The sequence below is a fragment of the Tamandua tetradactyla genome, chromosome 21 (assembly GCF_023851605.1).
Source record: "Tamandua tetradactyla isolate mTamTet1 chromosome 21, mTamTet1.pri, whole genome shotgun sequence".
NCBI classification, from domain to species: domain Eukaryota; kingdom Metazoa; phylum Chordata; class Mammalia; order Pilosa; family Myrmecophagidae; genus Tamandua; species Tamandua tetradactyla.
This window is the reverse complement of record NC_135347.1, coordinates 52218626-52242498: the sequence shown is the minus strand read 5'-3', so window position 1 is coordinate 52242498 and position 23873 is coordinate 52218626. Positions and strand designations below refer to the sequence as shown.

General features: G+C 35.2%; 1 protein-coding gene across 8 annotated transcripts in view; it reads right to left on the bottom strand.

Moving 5' to 3' along the window:
• Positions 1-9878: 9878 nt before the first annotated feature.
• Positions 9879-23873, bottom strand: part of HOMER1 (homer scaffold protein 1) — a 155196-nt gene continuing 141201 nt past the window's right edge. For all 8 annotated transcript variants that reach the window (XM_077139338.1, XM_077139337.1, XM_077139334.1 and 5 more), the window contains one exon: positions 9879-12798. In XM_077139338.1, the coding sequence (XP_076995453.1) occupies positions 12610-12798 (189 nt within the window). In that variant the 3' untranslated portion in view covers positions 9879-12609. The remainder of the gene's footprint in view (positions 12799-23873) is intronic.

The following is a 23873-nucleotide window of genomic DNA, read 5'->3' as shown; positions in this document are numbered from 1 at the left end:
TGGGTTGATTCTCTCTAATCTGAAGTCTTTCTGAAGCTATCTTCCTAGTCATTCTGCCAAACTCTGCAACTGATATTCTGGGAAATCTGTGTGAAGAGAAAACACGTTTGAAAGATGGCTCTGGGCAAGCAGTTAATTCAAAGGACCAAGAGCACTACTGACTTACACCACTGTTCATTTTTATCCCCCCAAACAAGCACCAGCACCATGCGCCATGCTTGCTGTTCAGATACAGCCACGAAAGGACCTCATGATCCACAGGGAAAGCGTTCAGCGCCATGCCAGGCCTAGGCCTTGCCCCTGCACGTAGAGGGGCAGGGAGGCTGGGCCCTGCCAAACTGTAGTTTGAAAATTTGAGCAGAATTGAACTGAACATTAGTGCGGTTTCCGGAAAGGCCTCACTTACTCACTGGCAGTAGATTATTCACTGGAAGAATCTGATTCAACTTCAATCATGAATCTGCTGTGATGAATGTTCTCTTTGTATAAAATATCTGCTATTTCAGTAGCCATCATGGGAAAAAACATGAATGAAGGGAGGAGTGGTGACCAAAAAGCATTTCTCAGTCACAATGAACATTCTTACCCAATGTAGAACATAATTTTGTATATGAAAATAAAAATGGAAATTTAATATGGTCAGTTCCACCATCCACTCATGGTTACACCCAACATCTATGTTGGGGTAACTTCCCAATTTATTTCTTCAGCTTATATTTCTCTCCCCAGCTTCAGATCCATGAAACCTCCAGAAGAAGCACCTCAAAATCAACATATCCAAAACACAACTTTCCTTTCTTCAACCCACCATCCAAAACCTAGAATCCTCCAGACAACTATCTAGGGTATGCCAACACTGTAATTTTGTTCTCCTACAACATGTCCATTCTGCCTGGCCGCAAAAGCAGTTTCATCCAATCAAGATAAACTCAGCCTTTTAGGGTTTCCACTACACACCTTCTCCCAGGTCTACATCTAAGTTACACTTCATGCCAAAGCATTTGGTGAGGGGGCGGGGGCAGTTTCTAGCCCCTGGCGTACCTCTGTCTGTGCCGGCATTTGCTTAGACAGCTGGGTTCCCACTTGCCCCTGCTCACGGGCACTTCTTAACCAGCCTCCACCAAGATGTCCGTCTGTTCTTTGGTCCCATAACCAACCAGGTGACTCCATTTGCTCCACATTCCACCTCTGTCCACACTCATTGGCTCTTCTGTCAACTATAGCTGCACCCACTGGAGAGGCTAGGCAGGGAAACTTTTCAAATGCTTTCCTGTGCCACTCTGGAGCCCTCCAAAACTGCTGGGGACCCTGTAAGCTTAGACAGAACATTGCTGTTTCTACTCAGTGCACTGTATTGTGTGGCCGGGGGAGTTGTGCAAGGCTTGTCACCTCCATAGGTGAAATGGGGAACGTGAAGCAAGTCCTCTGCTCCAAGAGCCCAGTCCTATCTGGGGACTTCACACTTATTTGTCCTCCAACCCCCCATCTAAGTCTGGTGTGTTGGAGGAGGGAGGAGTGCTTGGGACCCCATCTTTGTAGTATCTACTTACTATCTTGTTTCCCTTCACTCCACTTCCTCTCAAGTTGGGAAGGGATGGTCAATGTAAGGTCTGGGATGAGAAGCCCAGAAGAAGGGAATTGACTCTCTCACTAGTACAGCAACAACTGAATCCTAAAGGCAAAGGGAGTACATTGTTGGCTGTTGCCTGAGTTGGGAGTGGGTGTGAAGGTGGGGGATAGGGAAGGGAGCAGAAAAAAAAAATGCCAGGAAAGAAGCAGAGGTTAAATTTTCAAAATGCCATCCCACAACATATCCTTGAACATTTCTTACAATTAGTTAGCTCTTTTGGTCTTATTTCCAGTTTTTCTCTTAATTTTATAGCTACAAACTAATAAACAAAAAATGTCTTCCCAAATCTCTTCTCACATAACCTTTCTTTGACCTATTCTTTGTACAGTAAACAGAGTGATTTACTTTCTTTAAAAGGTAGCTCTGATGTTACTTTGCCTCTTCATCCACTACCTTTAGGAAAAGTCAGAACTGCTGGCAAAGGTGCAGTCTGGCAACCATCCCCTCACTGCTCTAGGGCTCCAGGCTAAGCCTCTCCCACCAGAACAGTCTGGGCGTTTGGACTGTGACTGTCAGTGTGGTTCTCTGTGCTGTGATGCTGCCTTTTCCCTCTCAATTTCCTCCTTCACTTGAATCTTCAAATAGAACCTCTATTTGTCTTCATTATCTCAGATCAAATGTCACCTCCTTGGCGATAGTGGCTGTCTCCCACCTTCACATATGCATCAGGTGCGATGACTCCTTGCACGGGGGCATTAATGACTTATCACATCTATTGCTTTGCATGTAGGCTCCATTCAGGGGAGTGTATACTCCTTGAGGGTAGGGACTGTGCTTAGCACAGTGCCTAAGTGCTCACACACGGCGGAATGAACAGCAGACTCGCAGGGAGTGCTGCCAGAAGCAAAGCCTCTGATAAAAGGGACAAAAGGCTCCACGCAAAAAGCCACTGTCTGGTTACACCACAGCTTAAGCATTCCCATATTTCTCCTTTCCCTTTTACTCTACCCCTTTCTTCCCCATCTTGAAGGTTATAAGCACAGCCGTCTGGTCTTACCTTGGTGGCCCCCAGGCATCCCGGATGGTAGCACTGCACAATGTTGAGGAACCAGGTAACTAAACAAAGGTTAAATGTTACATTTGGTGTCCTTACTTTTCTAAAGCAGTATGTTCATTCAACAAATTTACTGAGCATCTACTATGTCTGAAGCACTCTGTCAGGTGCTGCTTGTATACAAGTTAGAAAGATTTCCAAGACCAGTTAAAACTTTTTTTTAGCTTGAGATTTCAGGGAATTTATTCATCTAGAGTTCCCCCAGTGACTACTGAATACCTCCAATTTTTTTTTTAACTTTTTTTATTAATTAAAAAAAATTAACAAACAAAACATTTAAATATCATTCCATTCTACATATATAATCAGTAATTCTTAATATCATCACATAGTTGCATATTCATCATTTCTTAGTACATTTGCATCGATTTAGAAAAAGAAATAAAAAGACAACAGAAAAAGAAATAAAATAATAGAGAAAAAAAACTATATGTACCATACCCCTTACCCCTCACTTTCATTTACCACTATTTCAAACTGAATTTATTTTAACATTTGTTCCCCCTATTATTTATTTTTATTCCATATGTTCTACTCTTCTGTTGATATAGTAGCTAAAAGGAGCATCAGACATAAGGTTTTCACATTCACAGAGTCTCATTGTGAAAGTTATATCATTGTTCAATCATCATCAAGAAACATGGCTACTGGAACACAGTACATTTTCAGGCAATTCCCTCCAGCCTCTCCACTACATCTTGAACAACAAGGTCATATTTACTTAATGTGTACGAATAACCTCCAGGATAACCTCTCAACTCTGTTTAGAATCTCTCAGCCATTGACACTTTGTCTCATTTTACTCTTCCCCCTTTTGGTTGAGAAGGTTCTCTCAATTCCTTGATGTTAATTCTCAGCTCATTCTAGGGTTTTTCTCAGTCCTTTGATGCTGAGTCTCAGCTCATTATAGGATCTTTGTCCCACGTTGCCAGGAAGGTCCACACCCCTGGGAGTCATGTCCCACGCAGGGAGGGGGAGGGTGGTGAGACTGCTCATCATATCGGCTGGAGAGAGAGAGGCCACATCTGAGCAACAAAAGAGGCTCTCTTGGGGGTGATGCTTAGGCCTAAATTTTAAGTAGACTTGACCTATCCTTTGTGGGGTTAAGTTTCATGTGAACAAACCCCAAGACTGGGGGCTCAGCCTATAGCTTTGGTTGTCCACACTGCTTGTGAGAATATCAAGAATTCAACTTGGGGAAGTTGAATTTCTCCCCACTCTCACCATTCCCCGAAGGGGGCTTGCAAATACTTTTCCAGTCACTGATCAAATCATTCTGGGTGAATACCTCCAATTTAACAAAGCAGTCTCAAAGGTCAAAGAGGTACGATTATAAAGGGAAAAAAAATACAGAAATGCTTCAACTCTGATAAATACAAATAAAGTGGAATACTCTGTGAAAGTGTTAAAAAGAAAGAGGCAGATTCTACATGTACAAACTTGGACAGATTTTCCAAACAGATTAAGTAAATGAGCAGATTGTACAAGACACACCATATGATACAATTTATGTGCACCCCTGCCCCCCCAAAAAAGCCCAATTTGATATTTTATAAGCACATATCTACTATATATAAATGTGTATAAAAATCCTGAAAGGACATATATGAAACGGGTTACGGTGGTATTAGGGACGAAACAGAGAGGTGAGCAAGGATGACTTTTGCTTTATCTGCATTTTTAGAAATGTTTACAAATAGTCACTTGTATAATTATTTTTGAAAATAAAGAATTGTTTTTCCAAAAAAAGGAGAGACTGAGATAGAAATTCAATGAAATATCATTGTGAACATGAAAAACCAACCATTTGATTCTTATCAAGTGAGAAGTTGTTAAATAGTGTTCATTGTAAATTGAAAAACTGCCTTATCTGCCTTTTTAACAAGTGTCTGCAGGTCATGGTTCAGATGTGATGGAAGAGAAAAGTACAGGCTTTGGAGACACGGGATCTCTGTGTGTTCTGCTCCTGGTTGTGCCTCTTACTTGGCAAATGACTCAATCTTGCTGGCTTCAGATTCCCCATCCATAAAATGGGGATAACAATAATACTTAAGTCACAGAATTGTGAAAATATGAGATGGTGTACTTGGCCACATGACACAGACTTTGAAGTCGTATGTTTTATACTACCTTATATATAACATATATATATATAAGCACAGTTATAATTTAAAAAAAAGCTCTGCTAAAGGAGAGCAAGATAAACCATTACACAGAAAAATATGAACCAAGGTGGTTTAAAAGTTAGTTTAGTTTACTTGATAATTTACAAGTGACTTGCAAATCTTACAGATTACCTGAAGCCAATTTGGAATACTAAGAGTGCCTCTTTTCTTCCTGGAAGGCCTAACACACGGATTTACTGCCAAAGTAGTGTCTGCTCAAGGAATTCAAATTAATTTTAATTTTAACTTAAATTATAAACAAAACCAAAAACAATACAGCAGTCCAAAGCCATATTCCCAGGGTAGTGTCATGGTGGTTGTTTGGGACCATTTCTACCACAACTGTTTGTACGCAGTTATTTGTTTATGAATCAACATGAAAAAAAAAAAGACTAAGATCACTTAAGATAACAGCAATGTTAACTCTCTAAACTGTCCACAAAAATGCAAACACAAAATCACCTGGTTCTAGCGATGAATGCAAAATCAAAATACATTTTGAAAGATATATGCAATACACCTAGCCTCTAGAACTTGATTCTGAAGAAAGGCAGGTAAGTCACGGAAACATAATAAACAAATGCTCTTTTAGAGAAGTGCTGGTCAACCTCTTTTTGGCTACATGACCCCACCCCTTTTTAAGGGACACCTTAACATAGTAACAGTTAAAATGGTAAGTGACATTTAATTCAATCAATGCATCAACCAATAATGAAAACAAAATTATTTTCATAAACATTTGAGACTGTGTTTATAGATGAGAGAGATTATATTATGGAGAGCCTATCTCTGTGTTTTGTTTCGGTTGCACAGTATTGAGGAAATCTAGATTCACTCATAAATGGTAACAGTTCTTTATCAACTTACCTTGAAAAATCAAGATGCTCTTCAATTTACCAGATGGCTTTATTCTAGCATCTGCACAAAAAAACAGTAACCTGGTAGTTATGTTTGCTGGATTTCAATGTTTTAAAACAGTATATTTGAGTTTTGTTTTTTTTTTTTTAATTTTTGTTCAAGTTAAAACCTACATAAAATAAAATATAAATACGTCTCAGCAGAACAAAAGTTGAACACCATTGTCCTGGGACATGGGTTGATTCATTCATTCATTCTTTTTTGAGTGAAATCTGGCTTTCTGAAACACTACTCTAGACTTCAGTAAATCCCCACTCCTCTGGTTGTCCACCCACCCACCCCCGCAACTCCTTCTCAGTCTCTTTCACAAGCTCTTGTCCAAAGTGACATATTCACTCTGTATCTCTCCATTTTTACTGCCCTTAATTTCCATTATGTATGATGACAACTCCCAAATACCTATCTCCAGCTCATATTTCTCTTCCAAGTTTCATCCATACCCGTATCTCCATCTAGATATTCTATTGGCATCCTAACCCCAAAACAGAATTTTTCTCATTGTCTCTGCTTCCTCATTTCCACCCAAAACAAGCCTCTCTTCCTCTTTAATTCACTATCTCAGTAAATGGGACCATTCATTTGGATGTCTAATTCAGAGTTTTAATGATTAATCCTGTGTTCCTTTTTCTTGCCAGCTACATTACTCATGATGTTCCACTGATTCTCTTAAATAATCTCTGAATCCATTCCATCTTCACTATCCCCCATCACCACCTTTCACCAGGAATTATTGTGATCTATATAACAGCTTCTATAACATGTTTAATAATTATATAATTTCTCTGCTAAAATTAGACTCATTATCGCTCCATTACCTTCAGAGTAAAACCAAAACCTTGCACATGACTTACTAAGTCCTTCCTGATCCGCCCCAAGCCTACTTCTCCATCTCCTTCATTTGCCACATCCTTTCTCAACACCCTGTTTCAAATGAACTGACCCATTCTGGTCTAAACAACCCTTCAAACCTTTGCACATGACAATCACTACAGCCCTCTTTTACCTTCTCTTCACTAGATAGTTCTACTCATCCACCAAGACTCGTCAGCCTCTACCTCTGGATTGGGAAAAGAATCCCGCCCCCTCTTGCCTGTGTTGTATTTTATATTTGTATTCCCGTACCCAGTACAGTGCAGGTGCTTTTAATAATTGTTCACTGAGCACGTGTTCTGATTGGAAACTATACCAAGTGTTCTCACCAGTATCACTCGCCTGAGAGATCCCAGGGCCCTGAGTTACTCCTGAGGTTGATTTAATGTCTTGATCAATTTAGAGAGACCATAACTTCCTTTTACTCAGACAGTGGAACCAGAATTGACCATAAAGTCACCCAACACTGACTGCAAAATCCACTTCCTAGGGTGGTATGATGGTGGCTCAGTGGCAGATTTCTTGCCTGCCATGCCGGAGAGCTGGGTTTGATTCCTGGTGCCTGCCTATGCAAAACAAACAAAAAATCCACATCCTGCTGAGCTATTGCCTAGTGTCGGGGGACAGGCCTACAGGTTTCCAACTATTTTCCCTAAGAAACTTAAGAGATGAGTTGTCTTCCCAACACTTTATAAATATTTTTCTACTTCAATTTTATAGACTGAAATTCTGAAAATGAAACTTACTTTCCTTAGATTATCTGAAGCCTGTAAATAAAAAAAACAGAACTGGGTCTAAAACACAATTCATAGATATGATACCTCCAAGCAAAATATGATCTATAACGTAATGGTAACAAGCATTGTGAACACCAGAGATTTACAGAAGACAAGTTCAAGAAGAGTGAATATAAAATAAGTGATTAAAAAGTTCCTTCAGAGATATTCAAGAGAGGCAAGGCAGACAAGCTAAAGGGGAAGACTGTATCAGAAACATAAGGAAGACCTCCTTTTGACTGGTGTACAAGATTCCAGACTGAAACAATCATTTGAACCTTTCCCCTCCCTACCCCTCTCAGCCCCCCACCTCAAAGGAACAATTCTAGAAGGGCCACTATACATCGAAATAAAAGGTCAAGCATTATTACGGGGCCTGTCACATATGCACATGTTCAACAGATACCCACTTCTGTTCCACTTCATGCTGCAGTTGATGGAAAAAGGATTCACTTCAAGTACATCCGCTTTTGGCCAGGTTTTCAGAGAATCATTCCACATACATTGAATTGTTATACAATTCAATGAATAAGTTATATTAGCATATCTATATGGTAAGACATATAATAGGAAGATTAACAAGAGAAAATCATAAACATTGATAAAAAATTCACTAAAGACATTTTTCTGTGCTAATGGGCTTAATTTTGCACTTATTAGGCACCTATTATCATCTTAAGTTGGTGTTACCAGGAGAAAGCAGAGCAGTATTTCTGTCCCTGGTGATGTGAAAATAACTGACCAAAGAAGGTCAGAATCCTACAGAATGGTGACTTCTGAAGGTTAGTTGTCTTATATTAGGTTGTAAACCCTGATAAGACAGAGTCTTGTGAAAGCCTCTGGAATTCGTTACAGCAATCCCAGCTCATTTAGTTAGAAGCAGTAGCACGGGAGGAAACATTTGAGGAGCACTTTTGCTGTCTCTGGCTGTCCTGATGTCCTTAGATAAAACCAAAGTCATCTTGCTACTCCTCTTTTGCTAGAGATGCTCTTTTACAAAATAGCCCCCCTCCCCTTCACCCCCTACCGCACAGGATTTATTCCTGGAATCCTCTGGAAGAATGTTCTTTAATCCAAAGGACAGATGAGTTCTTAGAAATCAAAGAATTGATCAGAGGTCAATTGGGAGCTTGTGGCCTTTTCCCTATTCTAGTACATTTGCAATTTCTTTCCCTAATGTCACGTGTTTTTGGGAAATAGGATTTAAAATGTTTCTTTTCTATCTAGTATAATGGTACTATTTGAGATTTTTCTTGTATAAAATTGTTACATTTACTAGATAATAATTAGACAAATTTTTAAAATTCTTTAATTCACTAACTGTCATATTTAAATGGACCAAGTAAAAAAAGGTCCAACTTAACATGAGTATTAGGTAAAAATTTACTTTCACAATTTAGAGTAAAGTGAATGATACATGTTCATTTCTAAAAGGATCTTTTCCTAGTAATTTCTAAAATATTACGTTACATAAAAATCATCTCAACAGATGTATTTTGTTTCACCAAGAAATAATTGTATTTATTCTTAACACGTTTCAAATTTATATACACATACACATAGCATATTGGAAAAAAAATTATATCTCTTGAAAACTTCTCAACAGATATTTATCCTCGTTAAAGTTAGCACAGTATTCTACTTGAGAAATTTTTTTTTAAGTATATATCTCAGCTACTTCTTACCTGAAAGCTTTCTTGTTTGAGGTTTTGCCTCATGTTTGGAACAATGTCAAATATCCAGGAGACAAAGTTAAAATTCCAATGAAGACTACTGCATGACGTCAATTTCAGAATTTTAGAATGTTAAAATCACTTGAAATCAAATAAATGACTAGACTTTTTAATAAATACCACTGCCACCAAACAACCTTTCCCCTGACCTGCCTCACACTCCAAGACTGACAGAAAATGGGGACCTCGCACAAAGCACTCAGGCAGCACACTCCCCGTGTGAGCTAAATGAAAACATAGAAGACTGCAGCACAGACGTTAAAAAAAAATTTAATTTTAACAAGGCAAAGTAATGAGTTTCAAAAGGTGGTAGTAATTTTGAGTGTTCCTTTTAGTTCCTCCTGAAAAAAAAAAAGTATTTGTTTTTTCTCTGACTACTTCTCAAAAGTTCAATGACAGCAAAACATCAAATCTATGTGCTGGAGTGCTTCTGCAGGGAAAAGGAAGAAGGCAACTTTTTGAACTTTTTTACTCTGGGAAGGGAGGGAGTGGGAGTGGGGAGGGAGGGACGTGGAAAGAGAGAGAGAGAAACAAAAACTAGTTTTCCAGGCAGGGAAATACGTGTAAAACCTTTTATGTCAAAGTTAGGATTTCACAACATAACACACTAATGCAAAATTCAGTAGCACCTGTGAGATTTAAGTAAATGCTGCCATCACTTAAACACTTTTAAATACCTGTAAAAGACTGAAGGAAAAAAAGATAAAAGTACATTCTCCAGAGAAAACCAAATGTATTTCAAAATAAAAACTGTATTTTCGTTTTTCAGGTTTTTTTTGTACAAGAAATCAAAGTTATATAATAATTGATACAGGATGGGATCAATCTCTGTTCTCCTCTTCTGTCACTTCAAGTCCACATGTTCAGGCTTCAGTCCCCAACATTATTTTCTGATAAATATATTACCACAGTTTGGTCTAAATATAGATACATTATATATTTGTCTCTGGGAAAAAAATCAAATTTTAATATGCAAACTTTTATTTCTATAATACAGAAATGGAGAAAACTACAATAGGTGCACAACCTAATTATGACTTGTAGATGTCAATTTCTAGATACTCTCCTACAGTAAATGAATGTTGAAAAGTCTTAAGAAGGTTTTATTTATATGTGCACTTGTGTCCACCTTATCCCATATACTGTACATGTCTACTGACAATCTGGGAATTTAAAGGTGCAGCCCTCAAGAAATTGTTAAATCACTAAAAAAGGAAACAATTAACCTCTACTGGACAAGGAAAAAACTCACAAAATTTCCAATTTTAAATTTCATATCAGTAGGAAAATATTAAAAATAATTTTCTGTATATACATATGGGTATATGTATATATTGAGTTACACATATGTCTCACATATCAATACAATTCAAGTGGAGACATTTTGATGAGTTCTTTTCCCATTAAATGACACCTATGTCAAAATTTAAAAATATTTTCTTACATCATTAAAATAATTCACTTACCATTTCAAAAGCTTACATTGTTTGTTTATCTTTTTATAAATTTTTAATTCTTTATACTAAATTCTCTGATCCCTACAGCTAAATTCCCTATCTAAGCTAAAATCTGGTGATTTTTTGTTACTCAGAAACTGATGGATAAAATCACAATTACTTCAAAATTCCATCAATCAAATTTTATTACCTGATTTGTCAGAGAAATATCTCAGCTCTGAGCACACATACCTAAATTATTCTTCCTAAAATAAATAGGTGAGAAAAATATCCTAAAATAGATGAAGGTAACTTACATGATGTTATAGCACATATATGATGACTGAGTGTCTGATATAAATTTCTCAGAGATACTTGAAATCTCACTTTGAAACTAACTTTAGAAAGAAACCATTTATTTTTCACTCTAATATAAATTAATATGTATGTATTTATATACATACACATACATATAAAACAAAATTGTCTAGTGTTAAATGGCTGTATGTGAGTGAAAAAATGGTTACAAACTGATTCATGAACTTAATTTTGTACTTAACAATTCAATCATTTTGGGGTTCAAACAAAAAAGTCAGTGCATTTGTAGACTCCATAGTCAGGTACTCAAGCATACACTTTAAAAAGACCCCTCCTCAACATCACAGGCATTATACAGCAAGAATAAATGTACTCTGATGCACTTCCTATTCCATAAGCAGACTAGACAGCACTCGGCTTACTTTTAAAATAGTTTCTTAAAAGAAATATATAAAGAAATGCATGTTTGATAAAAGGCTTTTAAAATTACATCAAACAACATTAAAACCGGTTCACTGAGAAAAGCCCATTGAATTTACTTCCGGTTTTGAAATGCCTAGTTAACAGTTCAGAATATTGCCTTGTGAGGTTTGAATATAGAAGTGAGTGATGTGAAGACCCAGAGAGAACACATCTCCATCACCATCTGCCAGGACCACAATTTAGACAGAGTCCTCTGATCAGCTGTTTGATGTAAATGGATCCCTTTTAAAATATCTATACACCTTAAAATGATCTATAATAAACAGTTCCCCAATAACCATTATTATTCTTAAATTGAAATGCATTGATCATTCAGAAAAGATTTCTTGCAAAAGATATAAATAAATGTAACTGCATATACTGTAAATATACTTAACACTGCTAGAGCAGACGTCAATGACGGGCTGCTGTATTTCAGTACTGTGTGTCAAATTTATTAGAAATTTAAAAAGAAAAATTTCTGAGGGACTCAGCTGCCTTCATTGTTGGCTCTAAAATGTATAATAAAATGGGAGACAATATCTTCTCATAAATACATGGAATCAATATGGAAAAGTAAACTATACAGTGGACAAGATTAGAGAACACCAGAGTGTACCAGAGTGGTCACCAGAGTGAAATATCACCCAGTATAAAAAAGGGAAGCACTCTATACACGCAGTTATAGTAAGTGTGTTTCCACTGAAGATGCAGCGCTCTCTCACTCCTGGCAAGAATTAATTGGTAATGGCACTGCCCCTCTGCAGTGCAAAAATGTCCTGAGAAATTATTCAGATTACAACAAAAGACAGGGCTTTCATCACTAAGGTTTTGCACAAAACACAGCTCTTAGATATCATAAATAAATTAATTTAAAAAGCAGATAACCTTCACTGTGTTGGACACAAAAAGGGGATGTGACCCAGACATTGTTAATTCTCCCGCTGGATAATATAAGAAAAAAAAAGATTGCATTAAGTGTCTATTTATAACTTTCTAGTTAACTATGGCCAATGATATACAGGAGGTAATTTGTAGTTCAAGTTTTTCATCTCTTTTTTCCCCAACTAGCTACAAGCTGAATTCTAAATTTTACACTGAAATATACAATTTCAATTTTCAAAAGATTCTCCTCCTGGAGGAGTGATTTTCAACTTTTTTTGTGCAATCTTGATGCAGAGCCCAAACAGTCCTATGAAGAGAGACAGTGTATCTTTGAATCAATTGGCACTGAAATTTCATTTTCCTTAGCTGCATTCTAGTAGTTTGGCCAAGTTATCTCGTAATTCTGTTAGTTCAAATATTTTTCCATCAAGAATCTCTAAAAGTGTCTTCAGGTTATTGCGAAAAGCTTCTTGTTCATTCTGACTTTTCTCCAGACGTTGCTCTAAGTCAGACAGTTGTCCTTCCAGGTCTTTGTTCCGAATTTCTACTTCCTTTAGGAAAAAAAAGTATAATAAAATGTATATATATACATATATATATATATGCATGTATATATATATATAAAAGGCAGTTTGCCATTAGAAAATAATACAAGTTTCTGTTATTAATAATATTAGAGTAGTCAGTGCAGTGTGACAATCAGGATGAGCTACTGAATCTAAACACAATTTACAAAGATTCCAGATTTGGCCATCTGAGAAATCCACATGATTTTATTCACTGACATTTATCCATCTCTCCACCCAACAAAACTTTCATGACTGCTGACTGTGTGATAGGCAACACCTGAGGCACTTCAATTAGCAAGCTAGGACTGAAGACCCATTTTGTGAATTATCTGCACATCTCATTTCTGTATCTGCCCACCTCCTTTTCCCATGCATTTCCAACAGAAAAGTGTTAGCAATCTCTTTACTGGAAACTTCAGAAAAAGATTTAATGAAGAAAATGAATCTCTAAAATAGGGTTTTAGGATCCTCTGAATATGTTAATTATCTTTGTTTTTCTGAAATATCAAATGAATGCATGTGGTAGAGAATATAACTCCACTGTAAAAAACTATAGTGAAAATCTATAATAACCACACATATTAGAGAATTATAAAGTTAAAAATTCCAATATAATGCAAATTCAAGAAAGGAAAACTGACAAAAGGGAAGTAAAAGTTCAGGACAACAAAAAAAATCAGTTTTTAATTTTTTAAAACAGAAAAAATTCTGACATATTAAAGAGTATTTAAAAGTAACTGCTTTGTAAAACATTCCTAAGCATGACAACTATGATACAGCAATTCTAAAAAAATGATATAATATGTGCTAAAGATTTCATTTCAGTTACAAAATCAAACTGAGATGGTAGAAAACCAACTATAATATTTCAAAAAGCTATTCAGGGAGGATCCAAGATGGCTGATTAGGAAGAGGCTGGGCTCACTACTCTAAGAAAAACAACTAGGAAACGGCCAGGATCTGTTCAGAGCAATGCTTCTGAGGCTCTGGAGATTGGGGGAGAGTCAACAAAACGAAAAGTTTTTTGTTTTAGTTTTTTTTTTAGAAAACCAACAAAATGATAAGCCCTTAGATAGACTGACAAAAAAAATAGAGAAGATGCAAATAAATGAAATCATTTTAGGGGGATATTATCACTGACCTCACAGAAATAAAAGCAATTATAAAAGGATACTAAACAACAGTACACCAACAAACTGGACAACTTAGATGAAATGGAAAATTTTCTAGAAACACACAAACAACCTACACTGATTCCAGAAGAAAGAGAATATCTCAACAAACGAATCACAAGTAAAGAGATTAAAAGTCATCAAAAAGCTCCCCAAAAAGAAAAGTCCAAGACCAGATGGCTTCACAGGTGAATTCTACCAAACATTCCAAGAAAAATTAATACCAATCCTGCTCAAACTCATCCAAAAGTTGAAGTGGAGGGAATGCTACCTAACTCATTATATGAAGCCAACATCATCCTAATAACAAAAATAAATAAATTTACTACAAGAAAAGAAAATTACAGACCAATCTCTTTAATGAATATAGATGCAAAAATCCTCAACAAAATACTTGCAAATCAATTCTAACTGCACATTAAAAGAACCATACACCATGATCAAGTGGGTTTCATCCCAGGTACGCAATACAAGAAAATCAATTAATGTAATACACCATACTAACAAATTGAAGGGATCATCTCAATTGAGGCAGAAAAAGCATCTGACAAAATCTTTCCTTCAAAAAATAGGAATAGAAGGAAATTTGCTTAACATGATAAAGGGCATATATGAAAAACCCGCAGCTAACATCATGCTTCAATGGTGAATGCTTTCCCACTGATGTAGGAAACAAGGTAAGGAAGCTCACTATTATCACTGTTATTGAACATTGTGCTAGGAATTATAGCTATAGCAATAAGAAAAGAAATAAAAGGCATCTAAATCAGAAAAGAAGAAGTAAAACTAACTATCTGCAGATGATACGATGCTGTACCTAGAAAGTTCTGAAAAATCTACAAGAAAGCTACTAGATCTAATAAACGAGTTCAGCAAAGTGGCAGGATACAAGATTAACATTCAACAATCAGTAATGTTTCTATACACTGGTAATGAGCAATTTGAGGAGGAAATCAAGGGAAAAAATTCTATTTACAACAGCAGCTAAAAGAATCAAATATCTAGAAATATATTTAACCAAGGATGTAAAGGATCTATTTTCAGAAAACTTCAAAGCATTGCTAAAAGAAATCAAGGAAGACCTAAATAAATGGAAGGACATTCCATATTCATGGATTAGAAGACTAAATATTGTTAAGACATAAATTCTACCCAAATTGATTTACAGATTTAACACAATCCCAAACAGTGTAATTTGCAGAATTACCAAATTTAGCTGGAAGCCAATTACCAAATTTAGTCGGAATGGTAAGGGACACCAAATACCCAAAAATATCTGGAAAAAGAAAAATGATTTTGGGGAACTTTCACTTTCTGACTTAAAAGCTACAGTGATAAAATCATTGTATGATACTGGCATAAACATAGACATATTGACCAATGCAATGGAATAGAGAGTTCAGAAATAGACTCTCACATCTATGGTTGATTGATTTTTTACAAGGTTGCCAAGTCCATCCAACAGGGACAGAGCAGTCTCTTCAACAAATGGTACTGGGAGAACTGGATGTCCATATCCAAAAGAATGAAAGAGGACCTCTAGCTCATACCTTATACAAAAAAATTAACTCAAATTTAGTTAATTAATCAAAGACTTACATATAAAAGCCAGAACCATAAAAATCCTAGAAAATATAGGGAAGCATCTTCAAGATCTTGTGGTATGAGGTGGTTTCTTAAACCTTAAACCGAAAGCATAAGCAACGAAAAAAAATAGGTAAATGGGACCTCCTAAAAACTGAATACTTTTGTGCTTCAAATGACTTTGTCAAGAGGGTGAAAAGTCAGCCTTCTCAATGGGAGAAAATATGTAGAATGGTTTAGTAATGGTTTAATATCTAAGATATAAAAAGAGATCCTACAACTCAACCATAAAAACACAACTCAACTTAAAAATGAGCAATAGGAACAGACATTTTCCCTAAGAGGAAATACAAATGGCTAAAAAGCACAGGAAAAGATGTTCAACATCACTAGCTATTAGGGAAATGCTAAATGGAGTATTAGTAAATTAATACTTCAATGAAATATCATTTCACATCTGCTAGAATGGCCACTATTTAAAACAGAAAACTGCAAGTGTTGGAGAGGATGTGGAAAAATAGGAATACTTATTCACTATTGTTGGGAATGGAGAATGTACAGCTGCTGTGGAAGACAATTTAGCAGTTCCTTAGGAAGCTAAGTACAGAAATGTCATAAAAGTCAGCAATCCCACTATTATTAGGTATATATCCAAAAGAACGAAAGGAGGGGTGTGAACAGACATTTGCACACCAACGTTCATAATGACATTATTCAAAATTGCCAAAAGATGGAAACAATGCAGGTGTTCATGAACCAATGAATGGATAAACAAAATGTGGTATTATATACAATGGATTATTATGCAGTTGTAAGAAGTCATGATGCATGTGACCACATGGATGAATCTTGAGGACATTATATTGAGCGAAATAAGTCAGACATAAAACGAAAACTATTGTATGACCTTACTAATATGAATTAAATATAACTAGTAAACTCATGTTGCTAACATCTAGAACATAAATCACCAGAAGACAGAATGAGAGCTGGGAATGGGCAGCACATGCTTAATTTGTGCAGAATATGTAATAAAGTTGATTGCAAATGTTTGGGAATGAATAAACGTAATAGTAGCATATACAGCAAGAATAATTAAGAGTGATAATATGTTGGTGTGATTGTGGTTGAAAGAGAAAGTCTTGTATGTCCTTAGAATGAAAGCCAGAGGATGAAGCAGGTACTATATAACATAGTGAGCCCTCCTGAGAGTGTAAATGTTATAGAATTGATTGTGGTGATGAATGCACAATTCTGTGAATATATTAGAAGACACTGTACACTTTAGATGGATTGTATGGTATGTGAGTTTATCTCAAAGTGTTTTTTTTAAAAAAGCTATTTAGATAAGCCATTAATCGAATGTTAAATATCCTTTCTGGAAAGCTCACTTTAACATCTGAGAGGAATTAATTGACTGATACAAATTACATTCAACTGTGAGAATAATGAAACCATTTTGGTGTTAGTTACGTAACCCCAATCTGCTCAGAAAATAAGATGTTCATCTTATTTTTTGCATATCAATATATCACAATGAAAATTCCAAAAAAATTCTATCAATTCTAAAGGACAGGAAAATTTTTAAAAATTTTTACTGAAAGACAATCTGGTAAATGTTAAATGAAAAGAACACAATATGAAGCACCTCACTGAAACTAGGCAAAAATTTGCACGTATGTGGACAAACACAAGGAATGAATGTGAAAATCAGAAACAGTCCTGGTATTGGGATTGTGGGCAATTTGTTTTTTTGCAAAAATTCATTTCTCTATAATATCTGTGAAAAATTAAACTCATGAAAAATAATTGGGAAACTGGCCTGAATACATATACAAAAGTAACAACTGATTAACAATTCTGAATATAAAGGAGAAATGTTCATATACTTTGACAGAAATAATTAAAAGCTAGACTCAACAAGGATGCTACAGATGAGCTGCAAGAGCCTGGGAAATTATAAGAAAGAAATAAAGCAAATAAAATGATTATAAATGGAGAATACAATGAATCACAATCTAATCTCAAAATATTTACTGTTAAATGTTAAACATGCATCATTCTGATCCCTTTCCATTGGATAACTGCAAAGTGAAAACAGGTAAACTGAGACTAGAACCTTAAATAAAGAAAATAATGTATAAATTCAGAAGACAGATTCATGGAGGCTCTAAAGTTTGAGGAAGAAAACACACTCTGTGATCAAATGTAAAAACTCCACTCATGATTGTACAGTATGCTCTCTTGCCTGCTTAAACAATAAGCTTAAGGGAAGAATGTTTCCAACTATAAAAATAGACCAGATGCCATTCACTAGCAAACACCCGCTTCACCAGGCATTGCCCAGTTTGCCCTCTAAAGCCATCCTTAAAAAAAAAAGACTCCCTTGTTCCTCTTGCCACTCAACTAAACACTCAAACATTTCCAATGGAAGGAAGCAAGACACAAAAAATTTCCTCAGCTATTAAAACTATTGATCTTTCTAGATGGAATATCCTACTCTCAGCTATTTTTCTTTTTGGAGGAACTTTACCAACCAGATAACAAAAGGGATTCAATACAATGCTGACTGTGTAGTCTATTTTCAGGCAGAATATGTTCATAGAGCAAGAATAGACAACCTAGCATATAGAGGCATCTGGCACTGAGGTTGGGGCAATTCTCAGGTTTCTACCTCTTGTCCTTATCTTCCAACCTTCTCCTTTTTGCCTTTTGTTCTTCCTCCCAATTCACTATCATTTCTGTGCTACTGTTCCCCTACCCCCACCCCTTTCTTTTACTGATACGTAAGGCACATGCCAAGGACACCCACAGGCATGGTTCAGCTCTGAGAAAGCACGGGAGGCCATAATTTGCCAATCTCCTTTTGGGAGCTTAAAAGGCTAGCAATTGAAAGTATAAAATCCTAGTGGGGTGAGGCTCATGGTTTGCATTTGTGATATATGGAGCCTACAACACTAGAAGTGGTTTTAAAAGATTAAACAATTAATCAATATCAGCCTAATTTTCCACATATTTAAATCCTGTATCATTTAATCTAAACAAAAGCTACAGAAAAATTCTCTTTACTGACAGAAAATTCACATCTTATACTCGTATGAATAAGATACATTGTTACCCCATTAGATTTTAACTTTAAGTTATAATAGGATATACAAATCATTAAGACAAGTAATTCAATTAAAAAATGGGTAAACAGAAAAAGACATTTTGAAGAAGAGTCATTTGACAACTATTTATTAAACATCTTCTGTACCAGCTAGGCATTGGGGATGCAGCAGTGAATAAAACAAAGATGGTCCCTGTTTCAATGGCACACACATTCTAGATGGAAGACACAGGCACACAGAACCGACTTTTGAGTAGCTGATGTAATGGTGCACACTGAAATCTCCCGACCATTCTACAGAAAACTATATAATCAGATAAGAACAAATAAAACCAACAAATTCTATGCCTTAATGTAACCACAAGACAGAGAACAATACAAATAAAAATTAACTGTAACTAGGAAAAATAAGAACCAATTTCCAGCAGAGGTATTTCTCGTGCTCTCTCTCCAACACATTGCGGAGGGCAAAGCAGGGCTGGGGGTGGGGTAAAGAGGTGGGAGGAGCTCCAAAGAAGAAAGACGGGAATGAAAGGCCCAAGAGCGAAATAATGTGGAGAGGAAGACCACCATAGATATGAAAGTACTGGGAAAAAATCCTAGTAAAACAGAATAGACTACAAGGAAGGGATTTAACAGTGTACATGAAATTTCAGGAGGCAGTCTTGGAAAGGTGACACTTCTGAGGAGAAGATAGTGAAAAGAAGAGAGGGGAACTCTTTGGAATAGTACGGTAAAAGGAAAAAGAAGTAAGACAGAGAAATTTAGTTTCCTGTATGCCAAACGGAAATAAGAAAACAGAAGGACACACAACCTCTCTCACTTTCTCCTCAAAAGGGGCTGTGTTTTTTAACTAAAGCTTGTAAACCATCTGAAAACACCACCCCACCCTCAAAATTTAAACATGCAATCTTCACCTACACAAACTATTGTAAGAAGAAAAGAGAAAATGATATTCACAACACTTCAGCTTATGAAAATAAAAATATCCCATCAGAATCATCTATGAAGAGGAAACTCCAGCAGAAAACTCCATTCTGAATTAAATATTCTCAACCAAGTATTTAAAAAATAGTTTGAATCAGAAGTTCAAAAATTAAAAATAGCAATGTGAAAAAAATGGAAAATAGAAAATTTGATTGAACTCAGGTTAGAAACAGAAGAAAACACCAAAACATCAGAAATTAAGACTCAATTACAATGTGTCCAAGGAAAAATAAATTTGAATAAAAATTTGATTAAGGGCAATGTAGAAAAGTGGAATATAATCAAGGGAATGAAAGGAAGATGAAGAAAGTTGGAAAAATGGTCAGCAAAAAAGTTGTCAAACCAGAAAGGCAAGAAAAGAAGATCCAGTTACCTATAATTGGAGCTCCTGTGAAAACAATAAAACAGAACTAGTATTTAAAACTTTAATCCAAGGAAATTTCCTAGAAATAAAAGAAGCCCTGAATATACAAATTAAAAGTGTCTGCCTTGTACTAGGGAAAACTGATTCTCAACAATCAATTCTAAGAAGTAACCGAGTAAAACTATAAAGCTTTAAAAATAAAGGAACATTTCTCAGGGCATACAAGCAAAACAAGACAAAAAACTTACAAGGCAAGACTGAAATCAGACTTCTCAAAAGCAATATACAAAATATGGCCATAATGATGTGACATTTTCAAGAAACTGAAAGAAAGAAAAATGTGAACCAATGATTTTATATCTTGCTAAATCATCATTCAAGTATTTTATCTACAGAAAACAGCTTAAACATGTAGCACTGAGGAAATATGTACCCATGAGTGCTTTTGGAACCATCTACTAGAGAACAAGCTTTATCCAACCAAGAGAGTGCTGGGGAAACTTCAAGAAAATGAGTGAGGGTGTGCATTTAATATATTTAATGTGTACCAAAGACTAAAACAAAGATGAGGTGATGGTTAAATGATAAAATAAACATATGTTACTTGTTCTAAAAAACTAGAAACAATGCAACTAAAAAAGAGGGGGAGAAAAGCAGAATAAAATCATTATTTTGATTATGTAAAAGTTCCAAGTCAAAGGATACCATTAAAAATTGACAAATCTGATAGTAAGAAGTTATATGAATACATTTACAAAGGGTGTTTTAAAAAGGTGTTGATTCAAAGGTAAAAAAAATTAGGAACATCTTAAATCTAAATAAAAAAGAAAGCACATCATATAGAGAAAAAAATCAAATTAACATAATCTACATAGAAATTATAAAATAATAAAAATTGAGAGCAAACATAAAAACAAACAAAAAAAAATAATAAAAGTTGAGAACAAACATATCAATAAACATGAATGGGCCACCTACCAAAAATTTTCAATTCGGATCACAAAGCACAACTCACCTATATGTATACAGATGAATAAGGAGTATTCACCAAAATTGATCATATGTTAGGTCACAAAAATAGCAGCAATAAGTTATATCAAGTAGAAATATTACAAAAAATACTCTGTAATCACAGTGCTATAAAAATAGAACTTAACAGAAATAACAAAATCTAACAGTAAAAGGCTCTTCTGGGAATTCATTTAGAAAAGCTAAAAATAATGAGATGGGCAATGATATACCAGGTCGCGGTTGTGATCCTGGCATAAAAAGTGGCAAAGAAAGGCACTTCTTAGCCACAATTTACAATGAAGATATAACAATTACGTTTATGTATCAAGAAACAGAGCAGCCAAATAAAGCAGAAACTACAGCATACATAAAAGTAGAAATTAACAAAATTTTAAAATCTGGCCTTTTTACCAGCAAATTTAAAAATCTTCTCTTAAATAACTCTTAGATGAAAGGGAAATACAAACCAAAATTACAGAATTTCAAGAAATAATGATAATAAAACACTTAATAGAATCTATGGAATACACAAAGCAATGATCAGATATTTAAGATATTTATATAATAAATATATGTAAAATAATAAATATCTATAAGATATATAGATATTTAAGACTATCTATAGCCTTAAACAGTTTTATAAATAAAAGTGAAAGAATGAAAAACTGCAACACTGATTAATATATCAAAACTTTATTTTTTAGAAAACCTAAAATACCAACAGTTAACTTAATCAAGAATAAAAAGGATAAAGAACAAGAACATATTTAAATTTTAAGAGTGTCCACTGAATATCTGAAAACTATCTATTTTCATTTAACAAAATAGATGAGATGGATCATTTCCTAGGAAAACAAAGTTTAAAATTGAACCCATTAGAGGGCAGGACATGGTGGCTCAGCAGGCAGAGTTCTCACCTGCCATGCCAGAGACCTGGGTTCGATTCCCGTGCCTGCCAAGGCAAAAAGAAAAAGGACTGAAAGCCTGAACAGATCAATATTTATAGAAGATATAAACATGGTGATAAAGGAACTACACCTCACAAAAAGGCACCAGGCTCAGATGGTTTAAAGGGGGGAATTCTACTAAACCTTCAAAAGACTAGGCAGTCACAATATGACGTAAGTTATTCTGAAGCATACATAAAATAAAAATCCTCCAAATTATTTTATGAAACAACTATAACCTTGATACCTAAGCTTTACAAATATGGTCAAAAAAAAGAAAATTACAGACCAATATCACATATCAGTATCATGTGAAATTCCTAAATGATAGGGAACAAAATCTATCATATTAAGAAACTAATACACAATGATCAAGAGGGATTTATGCCAGGAATGCAAGTCTGGTTCAACATTAGAAAATTAATCAATACAATACACCATATTTATAGTTCAAGGGAGAAAAAAATATGATTATCTCCATAGATACTAATAAGGTCATTAAATTCAACACTCATTTTGTAAAAATACCCAAGAAAATAGAATTGATACTTCCTTCACATGATAAAATAAATATTTTAGTCTTAAAGCCAATATTTCACTCAAGGGACAAAAATGAAGGCATTTCCACTAAGATCAGGAAAAAGATAAGGATATCACTATCTCCACTACTATTTTACATTTACTAGTGTTTTAAGCCAATATAATTAGACAAGAGAAGTCAACAGAGGCATATGAATTGGAAAAAGAGAGGTAAAATTTCTCTGCAGATTTTATGTTAGCATACCTGGGAAATCCTAAAGAATCAATGGAATAATACAGCTAGCTCAAACAATAAAATAATTCAGTAAGGTAGCAGGATTAAAATTAGTATACAGAAGTCAATAACTTTCATAAATATGAATTTACAATAGCAAAAAAGAGAAAATACTTAAGCAACAGAAAAGATAGGTAAAACCCACATAACAAAGACTATAAAACACTCCTAAAAGACCTAACTGTAGATGTGAACAAATAGGAAGCCACCCCTTGGCTCCTGGACAGGATGAAAACCTCACCAAGATAACAACTCTCCCAAAATTACATTATAAATTTTAAGCAATCCCAATAACAATACCTATGTTTTTTATAGAGCTAAATTTTTAGTTGACGCTAAAACTGATATTAAAGTTAACATAGATATTGTATGATCTCACTGATCTGAAATAATCAGAAAACACAAATTCATGGAGTCAGAAACTAGAATACAGGTTATCAAGGTCTTGGGTGGGGTGAAGAATGCTGGGGTAGGGCGGGGTGGGGTGGGGTAGGGTGGTGGTGGTTTAATAAAGAAAACTATGGGTGTGAGAGGTATATGGGAACTGTGTATCTTATGCATGATGTTCTGTAAGCCTACAACTTTTCTAATAAAAAAGCTATTAAATAAAACATGTGATACCATGTTATACCCACTAGGATGGCTATAATCAGCAAATAATAACAAGTATTGGTGAGGATGTAGAGAAATTGGAACTGTCACACACTGCTGGTAGGAATAGTAAATGGTATAGCCATTGTTGGAAAATAGTCTGACAGCTCCTTAAATAATTAAACAGAGTTACTGTATGACCCAACAGTTCTACTCTTAGGTATATACCCAAGAGAAATGAAAACAAGTTCACACAAAAACTTTCAGATGCATGTTTATAGCAGCATTATTCATTAGAGCCCATAATCAATATGTCTATCAGCTGAAAGTAGAGAAACAAAATGTGGTATATCCATACAGTGGAATATAATTCAGATATAAAGAAGAATGAAATCTATACTATAGATGAATCTTGAAAATATGATGCTAAGTGAAAGAAGACCACAAAAGACCACATATCACATGATTCCATTCATAT